This window comes from Ochlerotatus camptorhynchus, unplaced genomic scaffold, assembly GCF_037179485.1.
Source record: "Ochlerotatus camptorhynchus isolate MF236.1 unplaced genomic scaffold, CSIRO-AGI_Acam_v1.1 ptg000255l, whole genome shotgun sequence".
Classification (NCBI taxonomy): Eukaryota; Metazoa; Arthropoda; class Insecta; order Diptera; family Culicidae; genus Ochlerotatus; species Ochlerotatus camptorhynchus.
Genome location: NW_027040745.1, coordinates 181288 through 202171, shown reverse-complemented (window position 1 = coordinate 202171; position 20884 = coordinate 181288). Strand labels below are relative to the sequence as shown.

The 20884-nt window shown below is 42.1% G+C and overlaps 2 protein-coding genes across 2 annotated transcripts in view; one reads left to right on the top strand and one right to left on the bottom strand.

The window, feature by feature from the left end:
- The window catches only part of LOC135704990 (uncharacterized), a 227944-nt gene that overhangs the window by 117881 nt on the left and 89179 nt on the right, over positions 1-20884 (top strand). The gene's annotated exons all lie outside the window — the stretch shown is intronic.
- The window catches only part of LOC135704989 (LIM/homeobox protein Lhx9-like), a 67059-nt gene that overhangs the window by 14846 nt on the left and 31329 nt on the right, over positions 1-20884 (bottom strand). Inside the window, exons 3-4 of the mRNA XM_065226540.1 lie at positions 7979-8179; positions 7607-7809 (exon numbers count right to left, since the gene is read on the bottom strand). Coding sequence (XP_065082612.1) covers positions 7607-7809; positions 7979-8179 — 404 coding nt within the window. The remainder of the gene's footprint in view (positions 1-7606; positions 7810-7978; positions 8180-20884) is intronic.

The following is a 20884-nucleotide window of genomic DNA, read 5'->3' as shown; positions in this document are numbered from 1 at the left end:
TTTCTATGTTGAAACCGGTGCAAACACTTGTTTAAAATTAACTGAAAGATCATTACTGAAAAATAAATCAGATTTATGAAGTGCAGCTTTAGATTGAATAAACATTGATAGTATAAGAGCATACCACAAGAGGAACTTGGATCCCTGATGATGATACCGTTTAGCAATTTTAATGTGATATAGCTACACTTCGGTCTGTCGAAAGACAGTAACTAGGTAATGTTACTAAAAAGTTGAGTGAGTAACCCTTTCCAACGGTATGTAAACATTAGGAAACGAGTGCATAGAATACGATCCTTGCCTTTATCGCAAGGAACCGACTCTAATTGTAAGGTCCCGCTCTTAATACCCTTCGGAGTGTTGGAACACCCTTGCGAAGGCGCGCCCCTTTGTCAGTGAAAATTGGATCCCTTAGCAACAAAATTAAGCAATGACAACGATAATGACCATGCATCAGAACCCTAGTCTTAACCACTTCAAACTAGAGAGCATCAAATAGAAGATTAGAAATCACATAGATGAAGACTAATTAATTCATTTTTGCCAGCTTGCCACACAATTATACTAATGGAAAAACGGTACAGGCATCGAAACTGTCAATTAATAACTGTGAAAGTGCATCTTGAACACCAAGTTGAGAGCATGCAATAAGCTAATATGCGATAAGCAAATGCGAAGAAGAAGCACATTAAAACTGATCAGAACGATATGTTGGCAACGAGGAGCTGGCATTCCCACTCTCCCCGTCCAAATCGCTTCAATCGGGTGTCCTAATGGTCTCTCCCGGTCCCCGATATTAAATAATATTTGATTAAAATTTTACGTGTCAATAGTGTTTTCATTACTCAAAATTTGTGATCTAAAACTTTATATTTCACACTGTGAAAACTTGGGTTTGGAAGATGACACACATATGGAGCCGTGCAATATTTGTGATTTATGATAAAAAAAAAAATCAAAAAATCCACCTGCATTTGCAAAATGTCAGATATTTACAAACAGTTTATTTTTATTCATAAATGTCCATGCAGCAAGTAGAAGGTCATGAGTTCAATATCAGGGCCCAACAACTTGGAACATTTTTAAGCTTGATAAATTGTCAATAACGGTTACCAAACGCATCCAAAGGCCTACCCTATCTATTTACGTTTAACCAACTCGTAACATTTAGGAGGGCCCTACGACCTGTTCCAAAAACTTCAGGAAAATTGCAGGAACTTAATAGAAATTCCTATAAATTGAGAGAATTCCAGTGTTCTTTAGGAAAGTTACGTAAAATTTGCAGCAGTAAACTTCAGAGCAACAAGTTCCAAGAATATCAGGAATCTTTTGAAAAGTTAGAGCAGTTCCGTTATTTTTTAGGAAAATAGTGGCAACTTTCAAAAAGTTTCGAAAATTTCAGCGAAGCCTCAAGACGTCCAGGGAAGTTTAGAGCACTTCAGAAAAATTTCAGAATCTTTGCAGGAGTTCCAAGAAGTTCGTGGAAGTCCTGAAAACTGCAGGGATAATTCCATTAATTTCAAGGCAGTTTCATGAACATCATCAGAAGAAATGTGAAAACTTATGCAAGGTTCCAAAAACATCAAGGAAGCATATCGAACTTCAGAGCAGTCCCATTAACTTTACGAAAATTGTAGGAACCTAATAGAATTTACGAGGACTGAAAGTAAATTCTGAGAATTTCAGAGAAGTTGCATCCACCAACGGAAAAATGAGGAAGTTTAGAAATCTTCTGCAATACTTAAGGAACATCAGAGAAGTTTCGGAAAATTTAAGACTTCAGAGAAGATGCAGGAACGTTTAAGAAGCTCTGAGAATTTCAGCGGTGTCTAGAGAATTTAAAGGAAGTCCACACAACTTCACAGAAGTCCACAGAACTTGAGGAAAAGTGTGGGAACATTAAAAAAAACTTCTAAGACCTTTAAGGGTAAGTTGAGAATTTTAGAAAACTTGAGAAATAAGAGAAATGGCTCTAATGTTGACCTATGGATTTAAGATTGCGCCCATCGCTACAAATCTGCTATTTATCAATTTTATCTAGATGAACGCGTCATTGGGACGGTACTAATGGATATTTTTGGTCAGTATTGAAAATTTAGTTGGTTGCTGAATTTATGTATGGGTTCAAATAAGGGGAGTTTAGGCCGACATTTCATCCATTTCCCCTATACAAGGAGTTTAACACAAGACCTGGGAACTTAAGGGAAGTTTTAAGATTTGCAAAACAGTTTTATTACTGTTTCCGGGTAGGATAATGCGAGAACTTTAGAAAAGTTCTAAGAACATAAGGGAAAATAAAAAAACCTCAGGGCAGTTCCATTAACGTCAAATAAATCGCAGGAAATTAAAAGTAGTACCTCAACAGTCGTGGTTCGAGAGCATCAGAAAATTAACAGGACATCAAGAGAATGTGGGAACAGTTAAAGAAAATTCGAAAATTTTTATTTCGATAACTTAAAAAAATGCAAAACTAATTCTTTAGCAAAGATCAAGACAGTTCCATTAGCTTCAGACATTGGCATACACTATTAAGAAGTTCCGAGAATTTCAGAGCTGTTCAGACAACTCTCGATAAGTTCAGAGGAATAAAGGGTAACTTTTTATTAACTTTTGAGAAGTTTAGAGTACTTTGGGGAAGATCAAGCAGTTACATTAATTTCAAGAAGTTGCAAGATGTTGGAATAAGTTCTGAGGAACTACGGAAACTTCCAATGATTCAGAGATGTTCCAAAAACTGAAAAATTGCATGATCATCAGGAAAGCTCAATAAATTCCAGGATAATTTCGGGGACATTCGACAAGTTCCTAAATCTTCAGGGAAGTCCAGAGAAGTTCAGGCTAGCTCTTCAGCGTAGTTACAATAGCTTCAGAGAAACTCAGATTTTTTAAACGTCTATTCTTAAAGATCTTGAAGAATTAGCGTAGCCTATTTGGAATCTCAGGAAAATTAACCGTTTATAAACCACGTATGCTTTCTACGGGGAAGAAGAGGGTTGCAAAAAGTATATGATAGTCTACGAGGGAGGAGAGAGGATATTTGACTAAGTGTACGTAGCTTAAATTTGTTTTCAAAAATGTCTGATTTCTCATAAACTAAAAAAAAAAAAATCCTGCAGAGATGGTCAGTTAGGATTTATTTTATACATCAAAGGCATTTTCTCATAAAGCAGATTCACAACATTTTGCACTAGCAAATAAAAACGTTTTTTTCCTTGATTTGTTTTCCGACGATATGAGCACCAATGTGCTGAGCACCAATGCTACCAACGCCAGGGAGGCAGTTCTGAAAGACCAGAGTATTTTTGGTTAGTCCAAGGAACTTAAGGGAAGTTGAAAGAATTTTAGAAATTCTCAAAAGCTTTTAAGCAGTAAGCAACAAAACAGGACACTGAAGCAGAATCTAGTGGCCAAAAGACGTGCCCGGAAGTTGTACAATGAGGTTATTACAAAGTACGAAGGATGCATCCTCATGGACGACGAAACGTATGTACGTGAAGATTGATTATGGGCAGCTTCCCGGACAAACGTTCTATAAAGCCACTGGTCGAGGTGATGTCCCTAAGCAGTTCAAATTCGTTTTGCCGATAAATTTGCAGGAAAGCTTATGATCTGGCAAGGTTTTTGCATATTTGGGCAAAAAACCCTGGTTTTTGTGACAAACAAGACTATGTATTTCAAAATGTACAAGCAGGAGTGCCTGAAAAAAACGTATTCTTCCGTACATTAGGGCTTACAATGAACCTGTAAAGTTTTGGCCTGATTTGGCAAGCTGGCACTACAGCGGAGAAGTTCCACGGTGGTATCGAGACAACGGGGTAGATTTCTTCGAAAAGTACATCAATCCACCCAATTGCCCTCAATTCCGCCCGAATGAGACATATTGGGCAATTGTCAAATAGAAGTTGCAGAAGAGTGGAAAGGTGACTCGGGATGCGACAGAGATGAAGACATGATGGAACAAAACGGCCGCTCAGTTTAGCAAACAGAGTGTCCCAAATATTATGAATGGTTTTAGAAGAAAAGTTCAAAATTTCACCAAAACCAAATCGGATTTTTTTTCGCTATTTTTCCTCTAAAGTTCAATAAATGAACTTCATCATATTTCATTGGTGGTTGATTGATTGGTGATTGATGGTTCCGAGATATATACGCTTTTTATTGTGTGTCCAGATATTTAATGACTCAAGCTTTACTACATTACTCATTTCGCTTTCATCATTAAAATATGTTGGTATGTTGACTTATCTGATATGATCTCCAAATATTTCATAAGATCACATACCCAAGCAACAAAATTAAATTTATATTCATCTTGAAAAAAGCTTATAGTTAAGCCAGGCTTATAAATTCAATTTGGCCCATCCTTGGCCCCCTTTGTGGTTCTCAAGGCACCTTGAGCTGGCATAATAATACATGAAACATGTATGGATCTAAGCAGCGCAAGTGGTGTAGTGGTAAGCGTGATTACCTTTCACTCAGCAGGCCTGGGTTCAATCCCAGTCGGCGCCGTCGGGATGTTCTGAGGCATACCATCTCTGATCACGCCTTCCTTCGGAAGGAAAGTCAAGCCGTTGGTCCCCGGTTCATGAGTTGATGGGTCGATAGGTAGGGTCCAGGTGTGGGAGCTGCCTTCCTGGCGTCGGTAGCATTGGTGCTCAGCACGGAAAACAAGATCGACGGAAAACAAATCAAGGAAAGATGAATGAATCTATTCGATGCTTCTTGAATAACAATTCAAGAGTAAATAATTGTGTGCTGTGTGCTTCATATAAAACATATCTCAAATAATTTATTGAAATTTCAGATATCATGAACCAAACAAGAATTTTGAGTGATGAGTAATTTATTGAGTAGGAATCAATACAAGTTCTTAAAGCTATTGACTGCCCTGTACCCTAGCCTTTTTGATTCGTGAACTTGTGTCGCTCTTGGTCCCATCGTCTGATGCAGTCTGGCTGCCAAGATATTGGAAACTTTCGACGTTATGCTTCGCTACCGTCAAGCTGGAAGGGTTGACATCAAACAAGTTGGTCTTGTCAATGTCGATGATTAGACCCACCGCAGAGGAGCATTCGGATGGGTCATCGAGCTTACTATGCGTATCAGAGCACCGTTGAGCTAATAGGCCCAAAAATGCTGGGTCGTTCGCGGTCATCTTGAACAACGTCTTGATTATGCAGATTTCAGCATTTGCACGGTGAGGAATGGGATTGAAATTTAAAATACTTCTATTTCTCAAATCCAGCGACGCCGGTGGTGTAGTGTTAAGCGTGATTGACTCTCACCCCAATGGGCCTGGGTTCAATATCAGATGGTGCCGTAGGGATTTTCTGAGGCATAAAATCTCTGATCACGCCTTCCTTTGTAAGGGATGTAAATCCGTTGGTCCCCGGTCGAGCCAAATCAAAGTCAAAGTCGTTGAGATGCTCCTGCGCTTCGATGAGGTTGACGATTTAAATAATTCGAGGCTTGATTTCACCTCAGGATTCCCCACAAATTCTCGTGATTGAGTTGGTTGAAAGGTTTTCCGTAGTCAATGAACACCAAAAGCAGGGACTCTTGGAATTCTATGATCTTATACATGTGCGGATAGCATGGGGTCAGATGTCAGTATCTCTGATGATATGCGATTGACTCCTCCTGGAAAAAAAATTATCCATCTCACATTTAGGGGGACTAATCACAAAATTCATATCTTCAAAAGATGGAGCATGTCAAACCCATCATCTTTACTGAAGATTTCGTCACTCCTTGTTATTCTGGAAGAAATTACACCCTGTATTTTTTCACGAATTCTGCCTAAACTTGGTTTATTAATCAGCTATTATGAATACGCATAGTTACACAATAGTCTGTTGGAGATAAGCCAATTCAAAATTTCCCATACAAACTCTGTTCTCAGCAGTGTTGTCGAAATCCGATTCCCTCTCAACGCCATCAATGACTTCCACTGTCGTCCTGTAGGTTGGCGTCAAAGTATGTATCACGTATTTACCAGCCAGCCGTTTCGAAAGCATTTCAACTTTTACGTGATGTTACACTTCCCGACAGTAGCAGCAGCAGCAGCTCCCGCATGGAAGGGGTGAATTACCCTCATCTCGATACTTTAATTAGGAGCCGCGCGGGCATCCTCGGAGTGAAAACCCGGGAAAGCTGTTTGTTGTTCAACCGCAACGTGTTACGAATTTATGACCGTAATCGCCTGCGCTCGATCAATCTCGGACCCGCGTGCAGGTCTCCAGGGGTAAAAATCTCGCTTTGCAGTTGGTTGGTATGTACCTACATGGTGCGTACAAATAAAAAAAAACTTAATTCCCACAGGATGCAATCAGTGCGAGATTTATTACAATTTTAACTCTTGGTATTTCAATCACGTCGTCAAAAAGAAACGATTCATGGCTGCGGCCACAAATACACATTTTTGCCGCTTGTATATTTCACTCCCCGAGAGCAACTCACTTTGCGTGCGTGTGCGGTGGCATTTTCATGTCCCAGCTCGGTAGCGATTTATGGCCATACGGCTCCTCCAGCGGACCACCATGTTGCAGCACTCGTCCTGGTCCTGGCTGTCGTTGACGGGAGGTTCGTTCGCCGGTGAGCGAAACCTCTCCTAGGGGGCAACCCGGCGTCCAGATTTGGCAAATAAAGTGGTACGTCGTTTAGGAACAATTAGAAAAACACGAATTCCACTCGCCGTGACGGGTCCCTTGAGGTGAGAGCGCAGAAAGCTTAACGGCTCACGGGGGATTTGCGGAAAAATATCCACTTTCCAATATGCTGTTGATGGTTGTTGCACACACAAATCGGATATTGTTTGGCAGAGCAAACTTCCGGCAATAACATTTACATACATCTGCTTCAAACGTTGAAAGGGACAATTAAAAACGTAACCTCTAAATTGGCTTTTGTATCGACTCAAGCGGATAAATAAAAGCAAATCAACAACGATCAGCATTAAACTAAAACAACAAAAATCGCTGACAACCGAAACCCTTTTGTTTTTACTGCTCCTGGAAATTCTCTAGCGTTCAAGTACCACACTTGGCACTCACTGTCGACCCTTATTTTATGTTCTTTTATGCATAACATAAACATACTTTACATTGTCACCATGCACTCTCCCAAGAGTGCATTCTTGATAAGGCTTTTGTTCCCTTCTGTGTTGACAGTACAGATACACACAGAAGAGGAGATGGAAATTGCACGTACCACGTTGATTTTGGTTGTCCCCCGCAGCATCCACGCAAAAGAGGGATGAGCGTGCCTCTCGAAGGGATGCAATTCGGTTCTCACACAGAATGGAGTGCCTTATCGGGAGGACATTATCAGCAAAAGTCACGTAAGTAATATGTTTTTCGCACAACGACAAAAACTGCAATTTTTTTTCGTTCGTTGCGAAATAGCAGGGTGGGTCTTAATACATCAGATCTAAAGATAACGGACTCAGTCAATAGAAAATACATGAATAAGAACAGCAGATATTCTACGAAAACTTTGCAAGTGTATGGAATTGTCTTGATAGGTTTCAGGTCAACCCTACCACCCTCGGTAAGATAGCAGTAGCTTTACAACAAGAACACGTCACATCCTTACTGTACGTACTCACCTAATCGCAGTGGCGTACCGGCATCCAGTGGCTCATGCGTTGGGGGAGGTTGATTCTGTTGCTGTTGTTGAGGATCTAGCAGCTGCGATGTTGGTTTTCGCTTTCGAGGTCGTCCTTTTTGAGATTGCTGCTGTTGTTGTTGTTGCGGTTGCAACGGCTGATGTCCACCGGGATAAAACTGTGATGAAATTGTTTCTGGTTCACTGGTTGGTGGTTAGCAGAGAAATGGTCGTACAATATGTGTTGGGTTAGCGAGATTCGAAGAATGATAATTGAACAATCAAAAGAGAGACTTTTTTTTCGGCGGAGGAAAATCAATATTCAATGTTACACGTCGGGGAGCGTAGGGAAGGGGGTCTTATTAAATTTTACCTGAGCACATCGGTGTCGTAGTGTTCGCCGCAGAAGATGCGACCGTCGCGTATTCCAGCGGTGTCACCACCTCGCAGCACTTGGCCGCATATTGCACAGGAGAAGCAGTTGACGTGGAATATTAGGTCCTTGGCCCGCATCACCAGCTCCGAAGCACTGATTCCTGAGCCACAACGAGCGCATCGGCGGGAGGAAAATTGTCTGGTGAGAAAATGGTAAAAATGATATTAAATGTAATGGTGATTTATTTTCAATATACATTATTTGGGCATTAAATGAAATCGGAGAATAGTCACATGACACAATGGCAGCAATCAGAGTGCTTACAAATTAATCACAGTTTTTCTATTGAATGCAATAAGCTGGAACCGCATGACGACACAGCAAAAAATTAATTTTAATATCACATCAAGGTGGATGCACTTCAATCGGTCGAAAATATGGTGTAATATTACCTGCCAAAAAGAACAAAATTATCATTATTACAGTGCATGAACGCTGCTTTCACTGCATTTGTTATATTTTTGTGGCCTTAAAAATTACATGAGATTTTCGACATGATTGAATTGCATCCCCTTGGATGTAATATTAAAATTAATTTTTTGCTGTGGAGTCTTACATGAGCAGTACCAGGCTCATATTTATGATCACTGACGAGATAGAGTTTAACCCATTTAAGTGCCTAACTTCCCCTTGAACCAAAGTTTTAAACCGAATTGTTATAATTCACAGTAAGAATATTTCAACCTTTTCCGATTTGCATGAAACTTTGTTTAATTGTTTGCAAACCTATCGACTAGATCATGCTAGACGACTTGAGCGTGGAACAATCGATAGAACTGTTTCCGCACATCGAAGATACGTGAGCAAATCGGCGATCATCTCTTTTGCCAGTGGTGGCGGGGGGAGATACCACTCACCATCACTCCCCAATAGGGGAATTTGGTAAGGGAGATGCTCAACCCGATTCGTGCCTTCTTCAAAATTGACCTTTACTCGGTTTATGCTCTCTATATACAATTTTCACACTACCGTACTCTAACGGAACTATCTCTATACTTTCACCTCTTCATCTATCGTATAAAATGACAGCTTTAAGTCTAATATTTGACGTTAAGCATCTCTAACAATATACATATATATATATAATTATTTATTAACTTTAGTTTTCTTAACTTATCGCTATCTTTCTTTTTCTTGGTAGTATTATGCCCTTTTAGCGTGTGCAGGCTCGCAGCAAAATCAAAGAATGGATGCGGTGTCCTCATCCGGTTTATCCCAGACGGCAGAAGAGGATCGCAGAACCTTTGGGGAATTTCTTTTCCAATAAGCGGTGTCCAAACCTGTGTATCCCAAGGTCGGCAGGAGAGGATTGCAATCCGAAAAGGTTCTTTGATCGAAAGTATCTGTGTTTATCAATGAACTGCTTGGGTTTATATACGGAATTATTGTCATAATACATTTTAAAAATTGTTGCATTGGTATGGTGTGATTTACATTTATTTACTATAGACAAAGTGAGATGCCTATATCGGTGTGCGAATTCTATATGTGTTCTATCGACAAATGAACAAATACAGCCTCTCAACGTGGCCTGGAGTCAAATTGACCCCAAGTTACAGACAAAGGGTTAATTGCATCTCGAGCTCATCTCACAATCACGTTGGAATTCTTTTCATAATTGCCTTGGAGTCTAGTTACAATTTATTCTCTTCTAATTTCTTCCCGATTTATCATCTAAATCTATGGTATTTTCCAATTTTTTCCAGGTTTTTTTGATTTCCCAGTTCACTGGTCACCCAGCTTCAGTGATGTTCTCCTTTCATTTTTTATGGATTTCTCTTCACTTCTTCGCCTTAAAATTCACCTGGAATTTTCTTCACAATTCCTTTCTCCAAAGCATTCTTCTAAAATTCCAATGGAATCATGTATGAAAGAATCGTTCAATTTCTCCTCATAATTCCTTAGGAATGCTCCAAGTATTGCTTGGAAATTCTTTTTTAATCAGAAAATCGAAAAAGCATAATCATAAACATCATACGTGATGTTGGAGCAAAATGTCATGCTTGATATTGATTTTACAAGCACCTCTGATATAGCGATACTATTTACAACGTGTTAGGCTGGTAAACGGCTGGAAAATGCGTACCATTGATACTTCGCGTATCTGCAGGTATAAAATAGACCCCACTAGCGGTCCTTAGCCTCATTCACAGTCATTCTCTGCTTGATCGTCAAGCAGTTCAGTTTGGTGTTAGCTCGGTCTCTCGAGTTGTTTGAAAAGTTCGTGGCGATAGTATTCGCGCTCTCTCTTTCGCGGTTTGTCGTGCGTATGTGTGTGCCCCGAAATGGGGAAGCATCGGTCGCGAAGCCCGGCGAAGGTCCAGAACCCCGGAGAAGGATGCTCCGGTGTGCCTACCTCGAACAAGTTTGCTGTTCTCCCCATGGATGGGAATATCCAGTCAGAAGAATCGAGGCCAGTCCGATGTCACTACGACGAACGCCAGCGACATCGGTGATTTCGGCGACGCCATCGGCAACGAAAATCCTGCCGGCCCGAGTGCGGCAAAAGTGAAGCTACCTCCATTGGTAGTGACAAATGCCCATCTTAATGAGCTCATCGCAGATCTAGCGATGCTGGGCGTTAAAGCCGAATACAAGTTGGGCAGAGTCAGCACCAAGGTGGTGCTCCGTACCAAAGCGGAGTATGACTTGGTCGTCGCCCAACTGAGGACTTCCAAGGTGGAATTCTTCACCCACGACATTCCCGGTGAGAAGCCATTCAAGGTCGTCATTAGGGCCTACCAAACTTTGACCCGAAGTTTATCGAAGCTGAAATCAGAGACCGGTACAAGCTGGCCCCAAGTGCCGTCTATCGGATGACAAGGAAGGACGAAAATGTGAAGGCGTATCCGGATAGCCTTTTCCTGGTACACTTCCAGAAGGGAACGGTGACGCTCAACGCGCTGAAAGCCATCCGCTCCATCAATTCCATCATCGTCCGCTGGGAGCAATACCGTGGCGCCCATCGTGATGTGGCTCAGTACCAACGGTGTCTGAACTTCGGACACGGCACCCGCAACTGCAACATTAAGCCACGCTGTAGCAATTGCGCTCAAGACCACGCCACTTCCGACTGCCCTGCGGATGGAGCCGTGGCGTTAAAATGCGCCAACTGTGGTGGTGCTCACCAAGGTTCCGACAGACAGTGCTCTAAACACGAGGACTTCAAACGCATCCGAAAACAGGCGGCAACTAACAACCAACCAGGACGCAAGAAGGACAAAGTCCCGGCATTTCGGACGGAGGATTTCCCGCCTCTTCGTGCTCCTCAGCAAAGGCAAGCGAATTCGCGGGTGCAGTCCGCTCAAGCAACTTCTGGTGATTTTGCTGGCCAAAGCTCTCCATCCCCCCTGGATTCTGGGGACAACCACCAGCGCAAAACAACAACCCCGATCTGTTCTCAGCGAATGAACTGATGGAAATTTTCGTCAACATGTCCGGTGCTCTTCGTAAGTGCCGCAATAAGCCCAAACAGATCCAAGTGCTCGGTAAGTTCATCGTCTAAACCGCTAACTATCGTCACCTGGAATGCTTGCTCTGTAAGAGCAAAACAGATTGAGCTTGCCGACTTCCTCCGCAAGCATAGCATCGACGTGGTTCTTCTAACCGAGACCCACCTAAAGTCCGGTGACAGCTTCTGGTTGCCTGACCACAACATTATCCGGCTTGATCGCACCAGCTCCAAGGGGGGGGGGGTGTAGCGGTCATCGTCAGAAAGAGAATCAAGTTTTGCACTCTGTCCCACATCCGCACTTCTATCATCGAGGCCATTAGTGTGGAGGTGGTATCACCAACTGGAAACGTCCGGTTCATCGCTGTTTACTGCCCACGCCAGTGTACCACAAGCAACGGATTAGGAATCCAATTCAAGAAGGACCTGACCGCCATCACCCATACTAGCTCCTGATTCATCGTTGGGGGCGACCTGAATGCCCACCATGAAGCTTGGCGGAACTACCAGAGGAACCGGGACGGATGTCTATTGTTCGACCACGCACAACATGGACTGTACACTGTGCAGTTTCCGGACGAACCAACTTTTATCTCAGTCCGCATCGTGCTCTCTTGCCGTGCGGATCTATTTGCTTTTTGCTGAAGGAAGTGTTACTACTACCTAAAGCTACAACAAATTTAAACAGCACTTTTCAGTGCTCAACCTGTAAACATTTTCTACCTTGTTCAACTCTTATTCCTCTTCGATCCTTGTTTGGACCCTACCCGAGGTAATCCTTCTTGGATATCGATTTGGAAAATTCCTCTTCGATCCTTCAGATTCTTATAGTAATCTGCTTGGAAGTCGATTTGGATAAAAATTTACTGCCGCCATGGCGCCTAAACGCAAAAGAAAGGGGCAAACTCTTGACCCCCCTTCTGATGAAATTAATTTGAGTAATCAATTTGATTTGCTCACGGATGATGAGAATGATCCATCATCCAAGAAAAATTCTAGTAAACTTTCCCGGCTTAATGCCAAGAAGGAAAAGATTCCCCCTATTGTGATAACCACTATCGATTTCCATGCTCTTCGCATGGAACTTTTGAATTTCGTGAAAGTTAAGTTTTCACTACAAATTGGACGTCGGGGTGAATGCCGTGTATTGGCTGAAACCTTGGACGGATTTAAATGTCTTCTCAAGTATCTTACTGAGAAGAAGCACAAATTTTTTACTTACGACACCAAAACTGAACGTGTGTTCAAGGTTGTCATGAAAGGACTGCCCAGTGGTGAATCCCTGGATCAGATCAAAGATGAACTGGCAAAATTACTTGGAGTTGTGCCACTCCAAGTAATCAAAATGAAAATGAAATCCCGTCCTGGCGATTCGCGCAACGGGATTTCTAATGATTTTTATTTAGTTCACTTCAAGTCTAGTGAACTAAACAACCTTAAGGCCTTAGAAAAAGCTAGCCTTATGCTCCATGTCCGAGTGAAGTGGGAACACTTCAGGAAGACTGGAGGAAATTTCCAAAACCTCACCCAGTGCCGTAAGTGCCAGGGATGGGGTCACGGAACTAAAAATTGCTACATGCCAGCTAAATGCATGAATTGTGGTGATTCCTCTCACGCAAAGGACGACTGTCCTGTGAAGGAAGATCCTAAGAAATTTAAATGTTCAAATTGTGGTGAAAACCACAAATCCAATTTTTGGGAATGTAAGACTCGCAAAGCGATCCTACAATCTCGTTCTAACCGTCAGGTAGGAAACGCTCCACGTTTCCGACCAGGTACAAATTCCTCTGCTGTTAACAACGGTCAGTGAGGAACAAATTCTACATTCGTACCCGTAGGTACAAATATCACCCCTGCTTCAAATTTTTCATCTGTACCTACTCCCCTCGCTGCTAACAATGTTCAGCGAGTTAATGGAGCTACCTATGCTGCTATTGCAGCGGGTAGAAATCAAAATACTAACCAACGTTCTAATGGAAATTTTGACAATTTTGACTTAGGAAGCATTACTGCCCCCAAAATGGAATTTTTACAGAATTCATTAATTGACATGATTTCTGATATGCTTAAATCTAACTTCATGTTTGATGCTATTCAAACTGGAGTAAAATTTGCAAATAATATTGTCATGACTTTAAAATTCAGTAATGGATTTTAAAGCATTAAATATTGTAAATTGGAATGTTCGATCTCTTAAAGATAATGAAGACGAGCTATTTAACTTTTTAAGAGTTCATAACGTGCATATTGCCGTTATAACTGAAACGTTCCTTAAACCTGCCCATAAGGTTAAGAAGGACGCAAATTACTTGATTTATAGAAATGATCGTCTTGATGGACCCTGTGGTGGCGTTGCCATCATTATTCATAGACGAATCAAACATAAAATTCTTTCTTCATTTGAAACCAAAGTTTTTGAAACTTTGGGTGTTTCTGTTGAAACAAAATTTGGACAACTTACGTTTATAGCTGCCTATTTGCCATTCCAATGCGTAGGCCAGCAAAAGAATTTTCTCAAGGGTGACCTCCAGAAACTTACCCGTCATAGGTCTAAATTCTTCATTATTGGTGATTTTAATGCAAAACACCGCTCATGGAATAATGCTCAAAGCAATTCCAATGGTAATATTCTGTTTGATGATTGTTCTGCAGGTTATTACACTATTCAATATCCAAACAGCCCAACATGCTTTTCTTCTGCAAGAAATCCCTCCACTATTGATTTGGTCTTAACTGATTCATGTCAACTTTGTAGCCAATTGATTACCCATGCTGACTTCGGTTCTGATCACCTTCCAGTAACTTTTGAAATATCCCAAGAAATAATTTGTAATCCCAACAGCTCTACTTTCAATTACCATAGAGCTGATTGGGAGCAGTATCGAACATTTATGGAATATAACTTCGATCCAAACATTCCTTTGCAAACCAAAGATGAAATTAATTATGCTCTTGAATCTCTGACTACTTCTATAGTTGAAGCAAGAGCTGCCTCAGTACCAAAATGCGAGGTTAAATTCGATTCAATTATAATAGACGATGATCTTCAGCTCTTGATCCGTCTTAAAAATGTCCGTAGGAGACAATATCAAAGAACACGCGATCCTGCCATGAAAGTTATCTGGCGGGATTTGCAAAAACAAATAAAAAAGCGATTCTCTGCCCTGAGGAACAAAACTTTTGAAAATAATATTTCTAAATTAGACCCGAGTTCCAAACCCTTTTGGAAACTCACAAAAATTTTGAAAAAACCTCAAAAGCCTATTCCAGCGCTTAAAGAAGGTGGTAAAATTTTGATCACAAATTTGGAAAAAGCTCAGAAACTTGCTAAGCAATTCGAGAGTTCCCATAATTTCAGTTTGGGTCTTACTAGTCCTATTGAGAATCAGGTTGCTCGGGATTTTCTGAATATTTTCTCTCGGGAAAATATTTTTGATGATTCCTGGGGGACTGATTTGGACGAAGTAAGGTCTATAACTAAAAATTTTCAAAATATGAAAGCTCCAGGTGATGATGGAATTTTCTATATCCTCATCAAAAAACTCCCAGAGAGTACCTTGTCTTTCTTGGTAAAATTATTTAACAGATGTTTCCATTTGGCATACTTTCCTGATAAATGGAAAAATGCAAAAGTTGTTCCAATTTTGAAGCCGGATAAAAATCCAGCTGAAGCTTCTAGCTACCGTCCAATAAGTTTGCTTTCTTCAATAAGTAAACTTTTTGAAAAGATAATTTTGAATAGAATGATGCTTCACATCAATACGAACTCAATTTTTGCAGATGAGCAGTTTGGATTTCGCCATGGGCATTCAACTACTCATCAACTCTTGAGAGTTACCAATTTAATTCGTTCAAACAAATCTGAAGGCCACTCAACTGGAGTTGCTCTTCTAGACATAGAAAAAGCATTCGACAGTGTTTGGCATGAAGGTTTGATTGCTAAATTGAAAAAGTTTAATTTTCCACTTTATATTATGAAATTAGTTCAAAATTATTTAACTGACAGAACTCTGCAGGTAAATTATCAAAATTCCAAATCTAATCGACTACCTGTTAGAGCAGGAATTCCTCAGGGTAGCATTCTTGGGCCTATATTGTATAACATTTTCACTTCGGACCTCCCTGATTTGCCTCAGGGTTGCCACAAATCTTTGTTCGCTGATGACACAGGCATTTCCGCTAAAGGAAGAAGTCTTCGTGTTATTTGCAGCAGACTGCAGAAAAGTTTAGATATTTTCTCTTCTTATTTACAAAAATGGAAGATTTCTCCCAACGCTTCCAAAACTCAACTTATAATATTTCCACATAAGCCTAGAGCTTCGTTTTTGAAACCTAGTAGTAGTCACATAGTCACTATGAACGGAGTTCCAATTTCCTGGTCAAACCAAGTGAAATATCTTGGATTAATACTTGACCAAAAATTAACTTTTAAAGATCACATTGAGGGCATTCAAGCCAAATGTAACAAATATATTAAATGTTTGTATCCTCTTATAAACAGAAAATCCAAACTTTGCCTGACGAATAAACTTCTAATATTTAAACAAGTTTTTAGACCGGCCATGCTTTACGCTGTACCAATATGGTCTAGTTGCTGCACTACCAGGAAAAAAGCACTTCAAAGGATTCAGAACAAAATTCTGAAAATGATTTTGAAGTTGCCTCCCTGGTACAGTACAACCGAAGTACATAGAATTTCGAATGTTGAGACTTTAGCACAAATGTCCAACAAAATAATTAATAATTTCAGGCAAAAATCGTTGCAATCCTCAATTGCAACGATTAATTCCCTTTATACTTAGATAAGATTTAGTTTTAGTTTTTAGTTTTAAGATATCAATTGTTATACTGACATGCAGGTTAAAAAACCTGTTTAAAATACTGAATTGCCAAGACATGAACAATGTAAAAACACTTAGATATATATCATAACAATTAAGGCTGGTACGTTACTGCAGTAACTGGAGCACCTAGGTTAAAATGAAATGTAATTTATTTTGAATTTGGAACAAATAAAGAGTTAAAAAAAAAAAAAAAAAACCAACTTTTATCTCTCCGGCGGGAAATCCGTCCGCCCTGGACTTTTTCCTGTCAAACATCGTACTATCCAAGCCGGAGGCGTACAACGATCTCAGCTCCGACCACCAACCGGTGGTGACTGAAGTCGGTGTCAACGTGGTTCCTGCTAGAAGCTGCCTGCGTAAAGACTACCACCATGTCAACTGGGTGCAGTACGGACGAATGGTGGACAGCAACATCGATGAAAATCCACTGCTCGACACCGTAGATGACATCGACCGGGCGTTGGAAGGACTCCAACAGGCCATATCCGAGGCTGACGAGACATGCGTTCGACAAGTTCCTGTGAGGGGTAAGTTTGTTGCTATTGATTCCCACACCCAATTATTGATTCGATTAAAAATGTGCGTAGACGCCAGTTTCAGAGGACTGGAGACCTGGGCAAAAAACGTGAAATGGCCGATCTGAACAGGCAGATTGCTTCCAGAATGGACTCACTCCGAAATGAAAGTTTCGGGCGTGTTGTCCAGAATCTGGACGACCGCTCCAGTCCATTCTGGAAGGTAGCCAAGGTCCTGAAAACTCATCCCAAACCCGTTCCACCTCTCAGAGTCGAAAATGATGACGATCGGCTTTTAATTACCCCACAGGAGAAAGCAAATGCGGTCGGCAAGCATGTCGCTTCATCGCATTTGCTTGGTTCGAATATCCAAAGTCCGCTCGAAGATCAGGTTGGGCAATGCGTTCAAAACCTTGATGCCTCCCTTTGTGTCGTGCCTCCGGCGGATATGATTACAGTACAACAGATTTGCTCAGCGCTGAAATGCACCAAGAACATGAAGGCTCCTGGGTTTGACGGTATATTCAACTTGATCTTGAAGAGACTCAGCATTAAAGTGCAGTCTCTTCTAACCGCTATCTTCAACAGATGTTTGGAACTGCACTACTTTCCAAGCATCTGGAAAGTAGCAAAAATCATACCAATCCGCAAGCCCGGTAAGGATCCAACATTGTCTGCAAGCAAGTAGGGGGCGACTCCGGCATAGTGGTAAGCAGCCATACCTCTCACGCCAAAGTCTCGAGTTCGAATCTCACCCCCGGACAAGTCATGAATGACCCAAGAGCGTTAAAGTGACTATAACTAAAAAAAAAAAAAAAAAAAAAAAAAAAAAATTGTCTGCAAGCTACAGACCCATCAGCCTCCTTTCAGCGCTGAGCAAATTGTTCGAGAAACTCATTCTCAATCGTTTGCTCAAGTTTGTGGAGGCAAGCAACATTCTCCTTCGGGAACAGTTTGGATTCAGAAAGGGGCACTCCACCAATCACCAGCTAGTACGGGTGATGAATAACATCCGAAGTAACAAAGCTGTATCCAAGTCCACAGCCATGGCCTTGCTAGACGTTGAAAAGGCGTTTGACAGTGTTTGGCATGACGGACTCTTTGTAACTTCAACTTTCCTTTACATCTGGTTAAAACCACCCGTAACTACCTCCAGCAAATTTCGTTTAAGGTATCGTTGAATGGTTGTCTTTCAGACAAGTGTTCCATCCCAGCAGGAGTCCCGCAAGGCAGTCTGCTGGGCCCCTTGCTTTACAGCATTTACACTTCCAACACGCCTCCCCTCGGAGACGGTTGCTTGTTTTTCCTGTTCGCAGATGATACCGCAATAGCCGTCAAAGGAAGGATGCCTCGCGAAATAACGAACAAACTTCAACGATGCCTTAACGCCTTTGCTGATTATGCCACCACGTGGAAAATCAAAATCAATGCCTCCAAAACACAAGCGATCATGTTCCTCCATCGGCAATCGCCGAAACTGAAACCGGCTCCATCTTATACTGTAATCATGGATGGCACAAGGGTTGAGTGGTCTGCCGAAGTAACCTATCTCGGGATGTTGTTCGATGAAAAGCTCCTCTTCCGTTCGCATGTAGAGAAAACTGTAGTCAAGTGTTCTACCTTGGTTAGGTGTCTGTATCCGCTGATTTGCCGCAGATCTCGCCTCTCAAGGGTGAACAAACTGGCCGTCTACAAACAAATAATAGCACCTGCGATCCTCTACGCAGCTCCGGTGTGGGAATCATGTGCACAGACTCACAGGAACAAAATTCAGGTCACTCAGAATAGAGTGCTGAGGATGGTACTTGATCATCCTTTCGACACTAGAATAACAAATTTACACGAAGAGGCAGGCATTGCCAAAATAGATTCAAGAATTAACGAAATTAAAACTAAATTTGCACAAAAATGTAATTTATCAGAACATGCTTTGATAAGCAATTTGTATATAGCAGATTAGGTGTATATAGTAGTTGTAGGTTAGTTATAGTTGTAAATAGTAGTTATAAGTAGTCTCCTTTTTCCAATTCAAATCAAACCAATCCCACCAAGGTGGTCATACTTTAAAACAGGCCTGATAGGACTAGGAACTGTAATTAATAATAATTGAAATTTCAAAGGAACTAAAGTTGAAAAGACGCGTCTGTGTCACTTGATAAGTAATACATGTAAACCACACAAATTCAATAATATAGAACATTTAAAGTAAAAAAAAAGGTCCTTAGCCTCTTTTCCAGTAACTCCTATCCCTGCTTCCCCGCGGTGCCGGCTGGGGTTCGAGTAACCATAGGGAAGATCGTGTAACCAACCCCGGTAGGACCTTGGTCGTATGCTGACAGAGATGGGGAGTGCAGTCTTCGAGCGTCTGTTCTCCATGTTAGGAGCGGCTGATCAACGTCCTGGTGCCAGCGTAGGACTCTAAACAGTGTTGTGCACGATGGTCCCCCGGCGAGACAATGGGGGTTGGTGCAGGCCCTACAAGCCAGCCGTAAAAAAACCAACGTACAGGAAGCAAGCAGTGTGAATACGGACCGGAACAATCGGCATAGACCCAAGCAACGGAAACGGACTAACGATTGGAAACTCGGAACATGGAGCTGCCAGTCTCTCAATTTCTTGGGAAGTACCCGCATTCTTTCCGATTTATTGAGGGTCCGCAAGTTTGACATCGTAGCGCTGCAGGAGGTTTGCTGGAAAGGATCGGCGGTACATACGTATAGGGATGGTTATACCATCTACCAGAGCTGCGGCAATACACTTGAGCTGGGTACAGCTTTCATCGTGATGGCCAATCGATAGCAGAATGTGCACGTTGAGGATCAAAGGCCGTTTCTTCTGTCAGCATATTCAACGTGCACAGCCCTCACTTAGCAAGTGACGATGACGATAAAGACGCTTTTTACGCGCAGCTGGAACGGGAATACGACAGCTGCCCAAGCCATGACGTCAAAATCGTCATCGGTGATCCTAACGCTCAGGTCGGCCAGGAGGAGGAATACAGACCGGTTATAGGAAAGTTCAGCGCTCACCAGCTAACGAACGCCAACGGCCTTAGACTCATCGATTTCGCCGCCTCTAAGAACATGGCCATACGTAGTACCTACTTCCAGCATAGCTTCCCATATCGGTACACCTGGAGATCACCGCAGCAGACAGAATCGCAAATCGAGCACGTTTTGATGGATGAAAGGCACTTCTCGGACATTATCGACGTCAGGACCTATCGCGGCGCAAATATCGATTCGGACCACTACCTTATAATGGTCAAGGTGCGCCAAAAACTTTCCGTTGCCAACAACATTCGGTACCGACGCCCGCCACGGTACAATCTGGAGCAACTGAAGCTGCCCGAAGTCGCAACTGAGTACGTGCAATGCCTCGACGCAGCGTTGACGGATGAGGGAGAGCTCACCGAAGCCCTTCTTGAGGACTGCTGGAGCAACGTGAAAGCAGCCATTAACAGCGCTGCTGAAGACGCCGTTGGGTTCGTGGAGCGGAATCGACGGAACGATTGGTTCGACGAAGAGTGTCAGACGGTTGTGGACGAGAAGAACGCAGCGCGGGCGGCGATGCTGCAGCAAGGAACCCGTCATAATGTGGAGCGATACAAACAGAAGCGATGAGCTAACAGGCAATGTTTGGGCCGTCGCCAAACATGTGGCAGTTTGAGCGTTACGGTGGCTTGGTTGATAGCGTTCCCAATTAACCACGATGTGGAAAAGGGCCAGAATGCACTGAAGAGACACGTTGAGTTTCGCTCGAGGTGGACCAAATACAGCTGGTCGCGGTACTTACGGGAGGTGTCGTGCCAATTCATTTTGAACCCTTGGTTTGGTTTTAGACCGTACTCCTTCAATTCCTCCGACAGCGCAGCGGTTTCCATATCAGGTAGACCACGCAGGACCACTTTGAGCGGCTTGTCTTCCTCGATATCTTGGGAGAAATACTCACCTTTTTTTCTGCTTCAACAGCTCTTCGATGGCCTTGTAGTGCTTCTTTGCTGCTAACGGTTATTTGAAAGCAACTTTTTTGA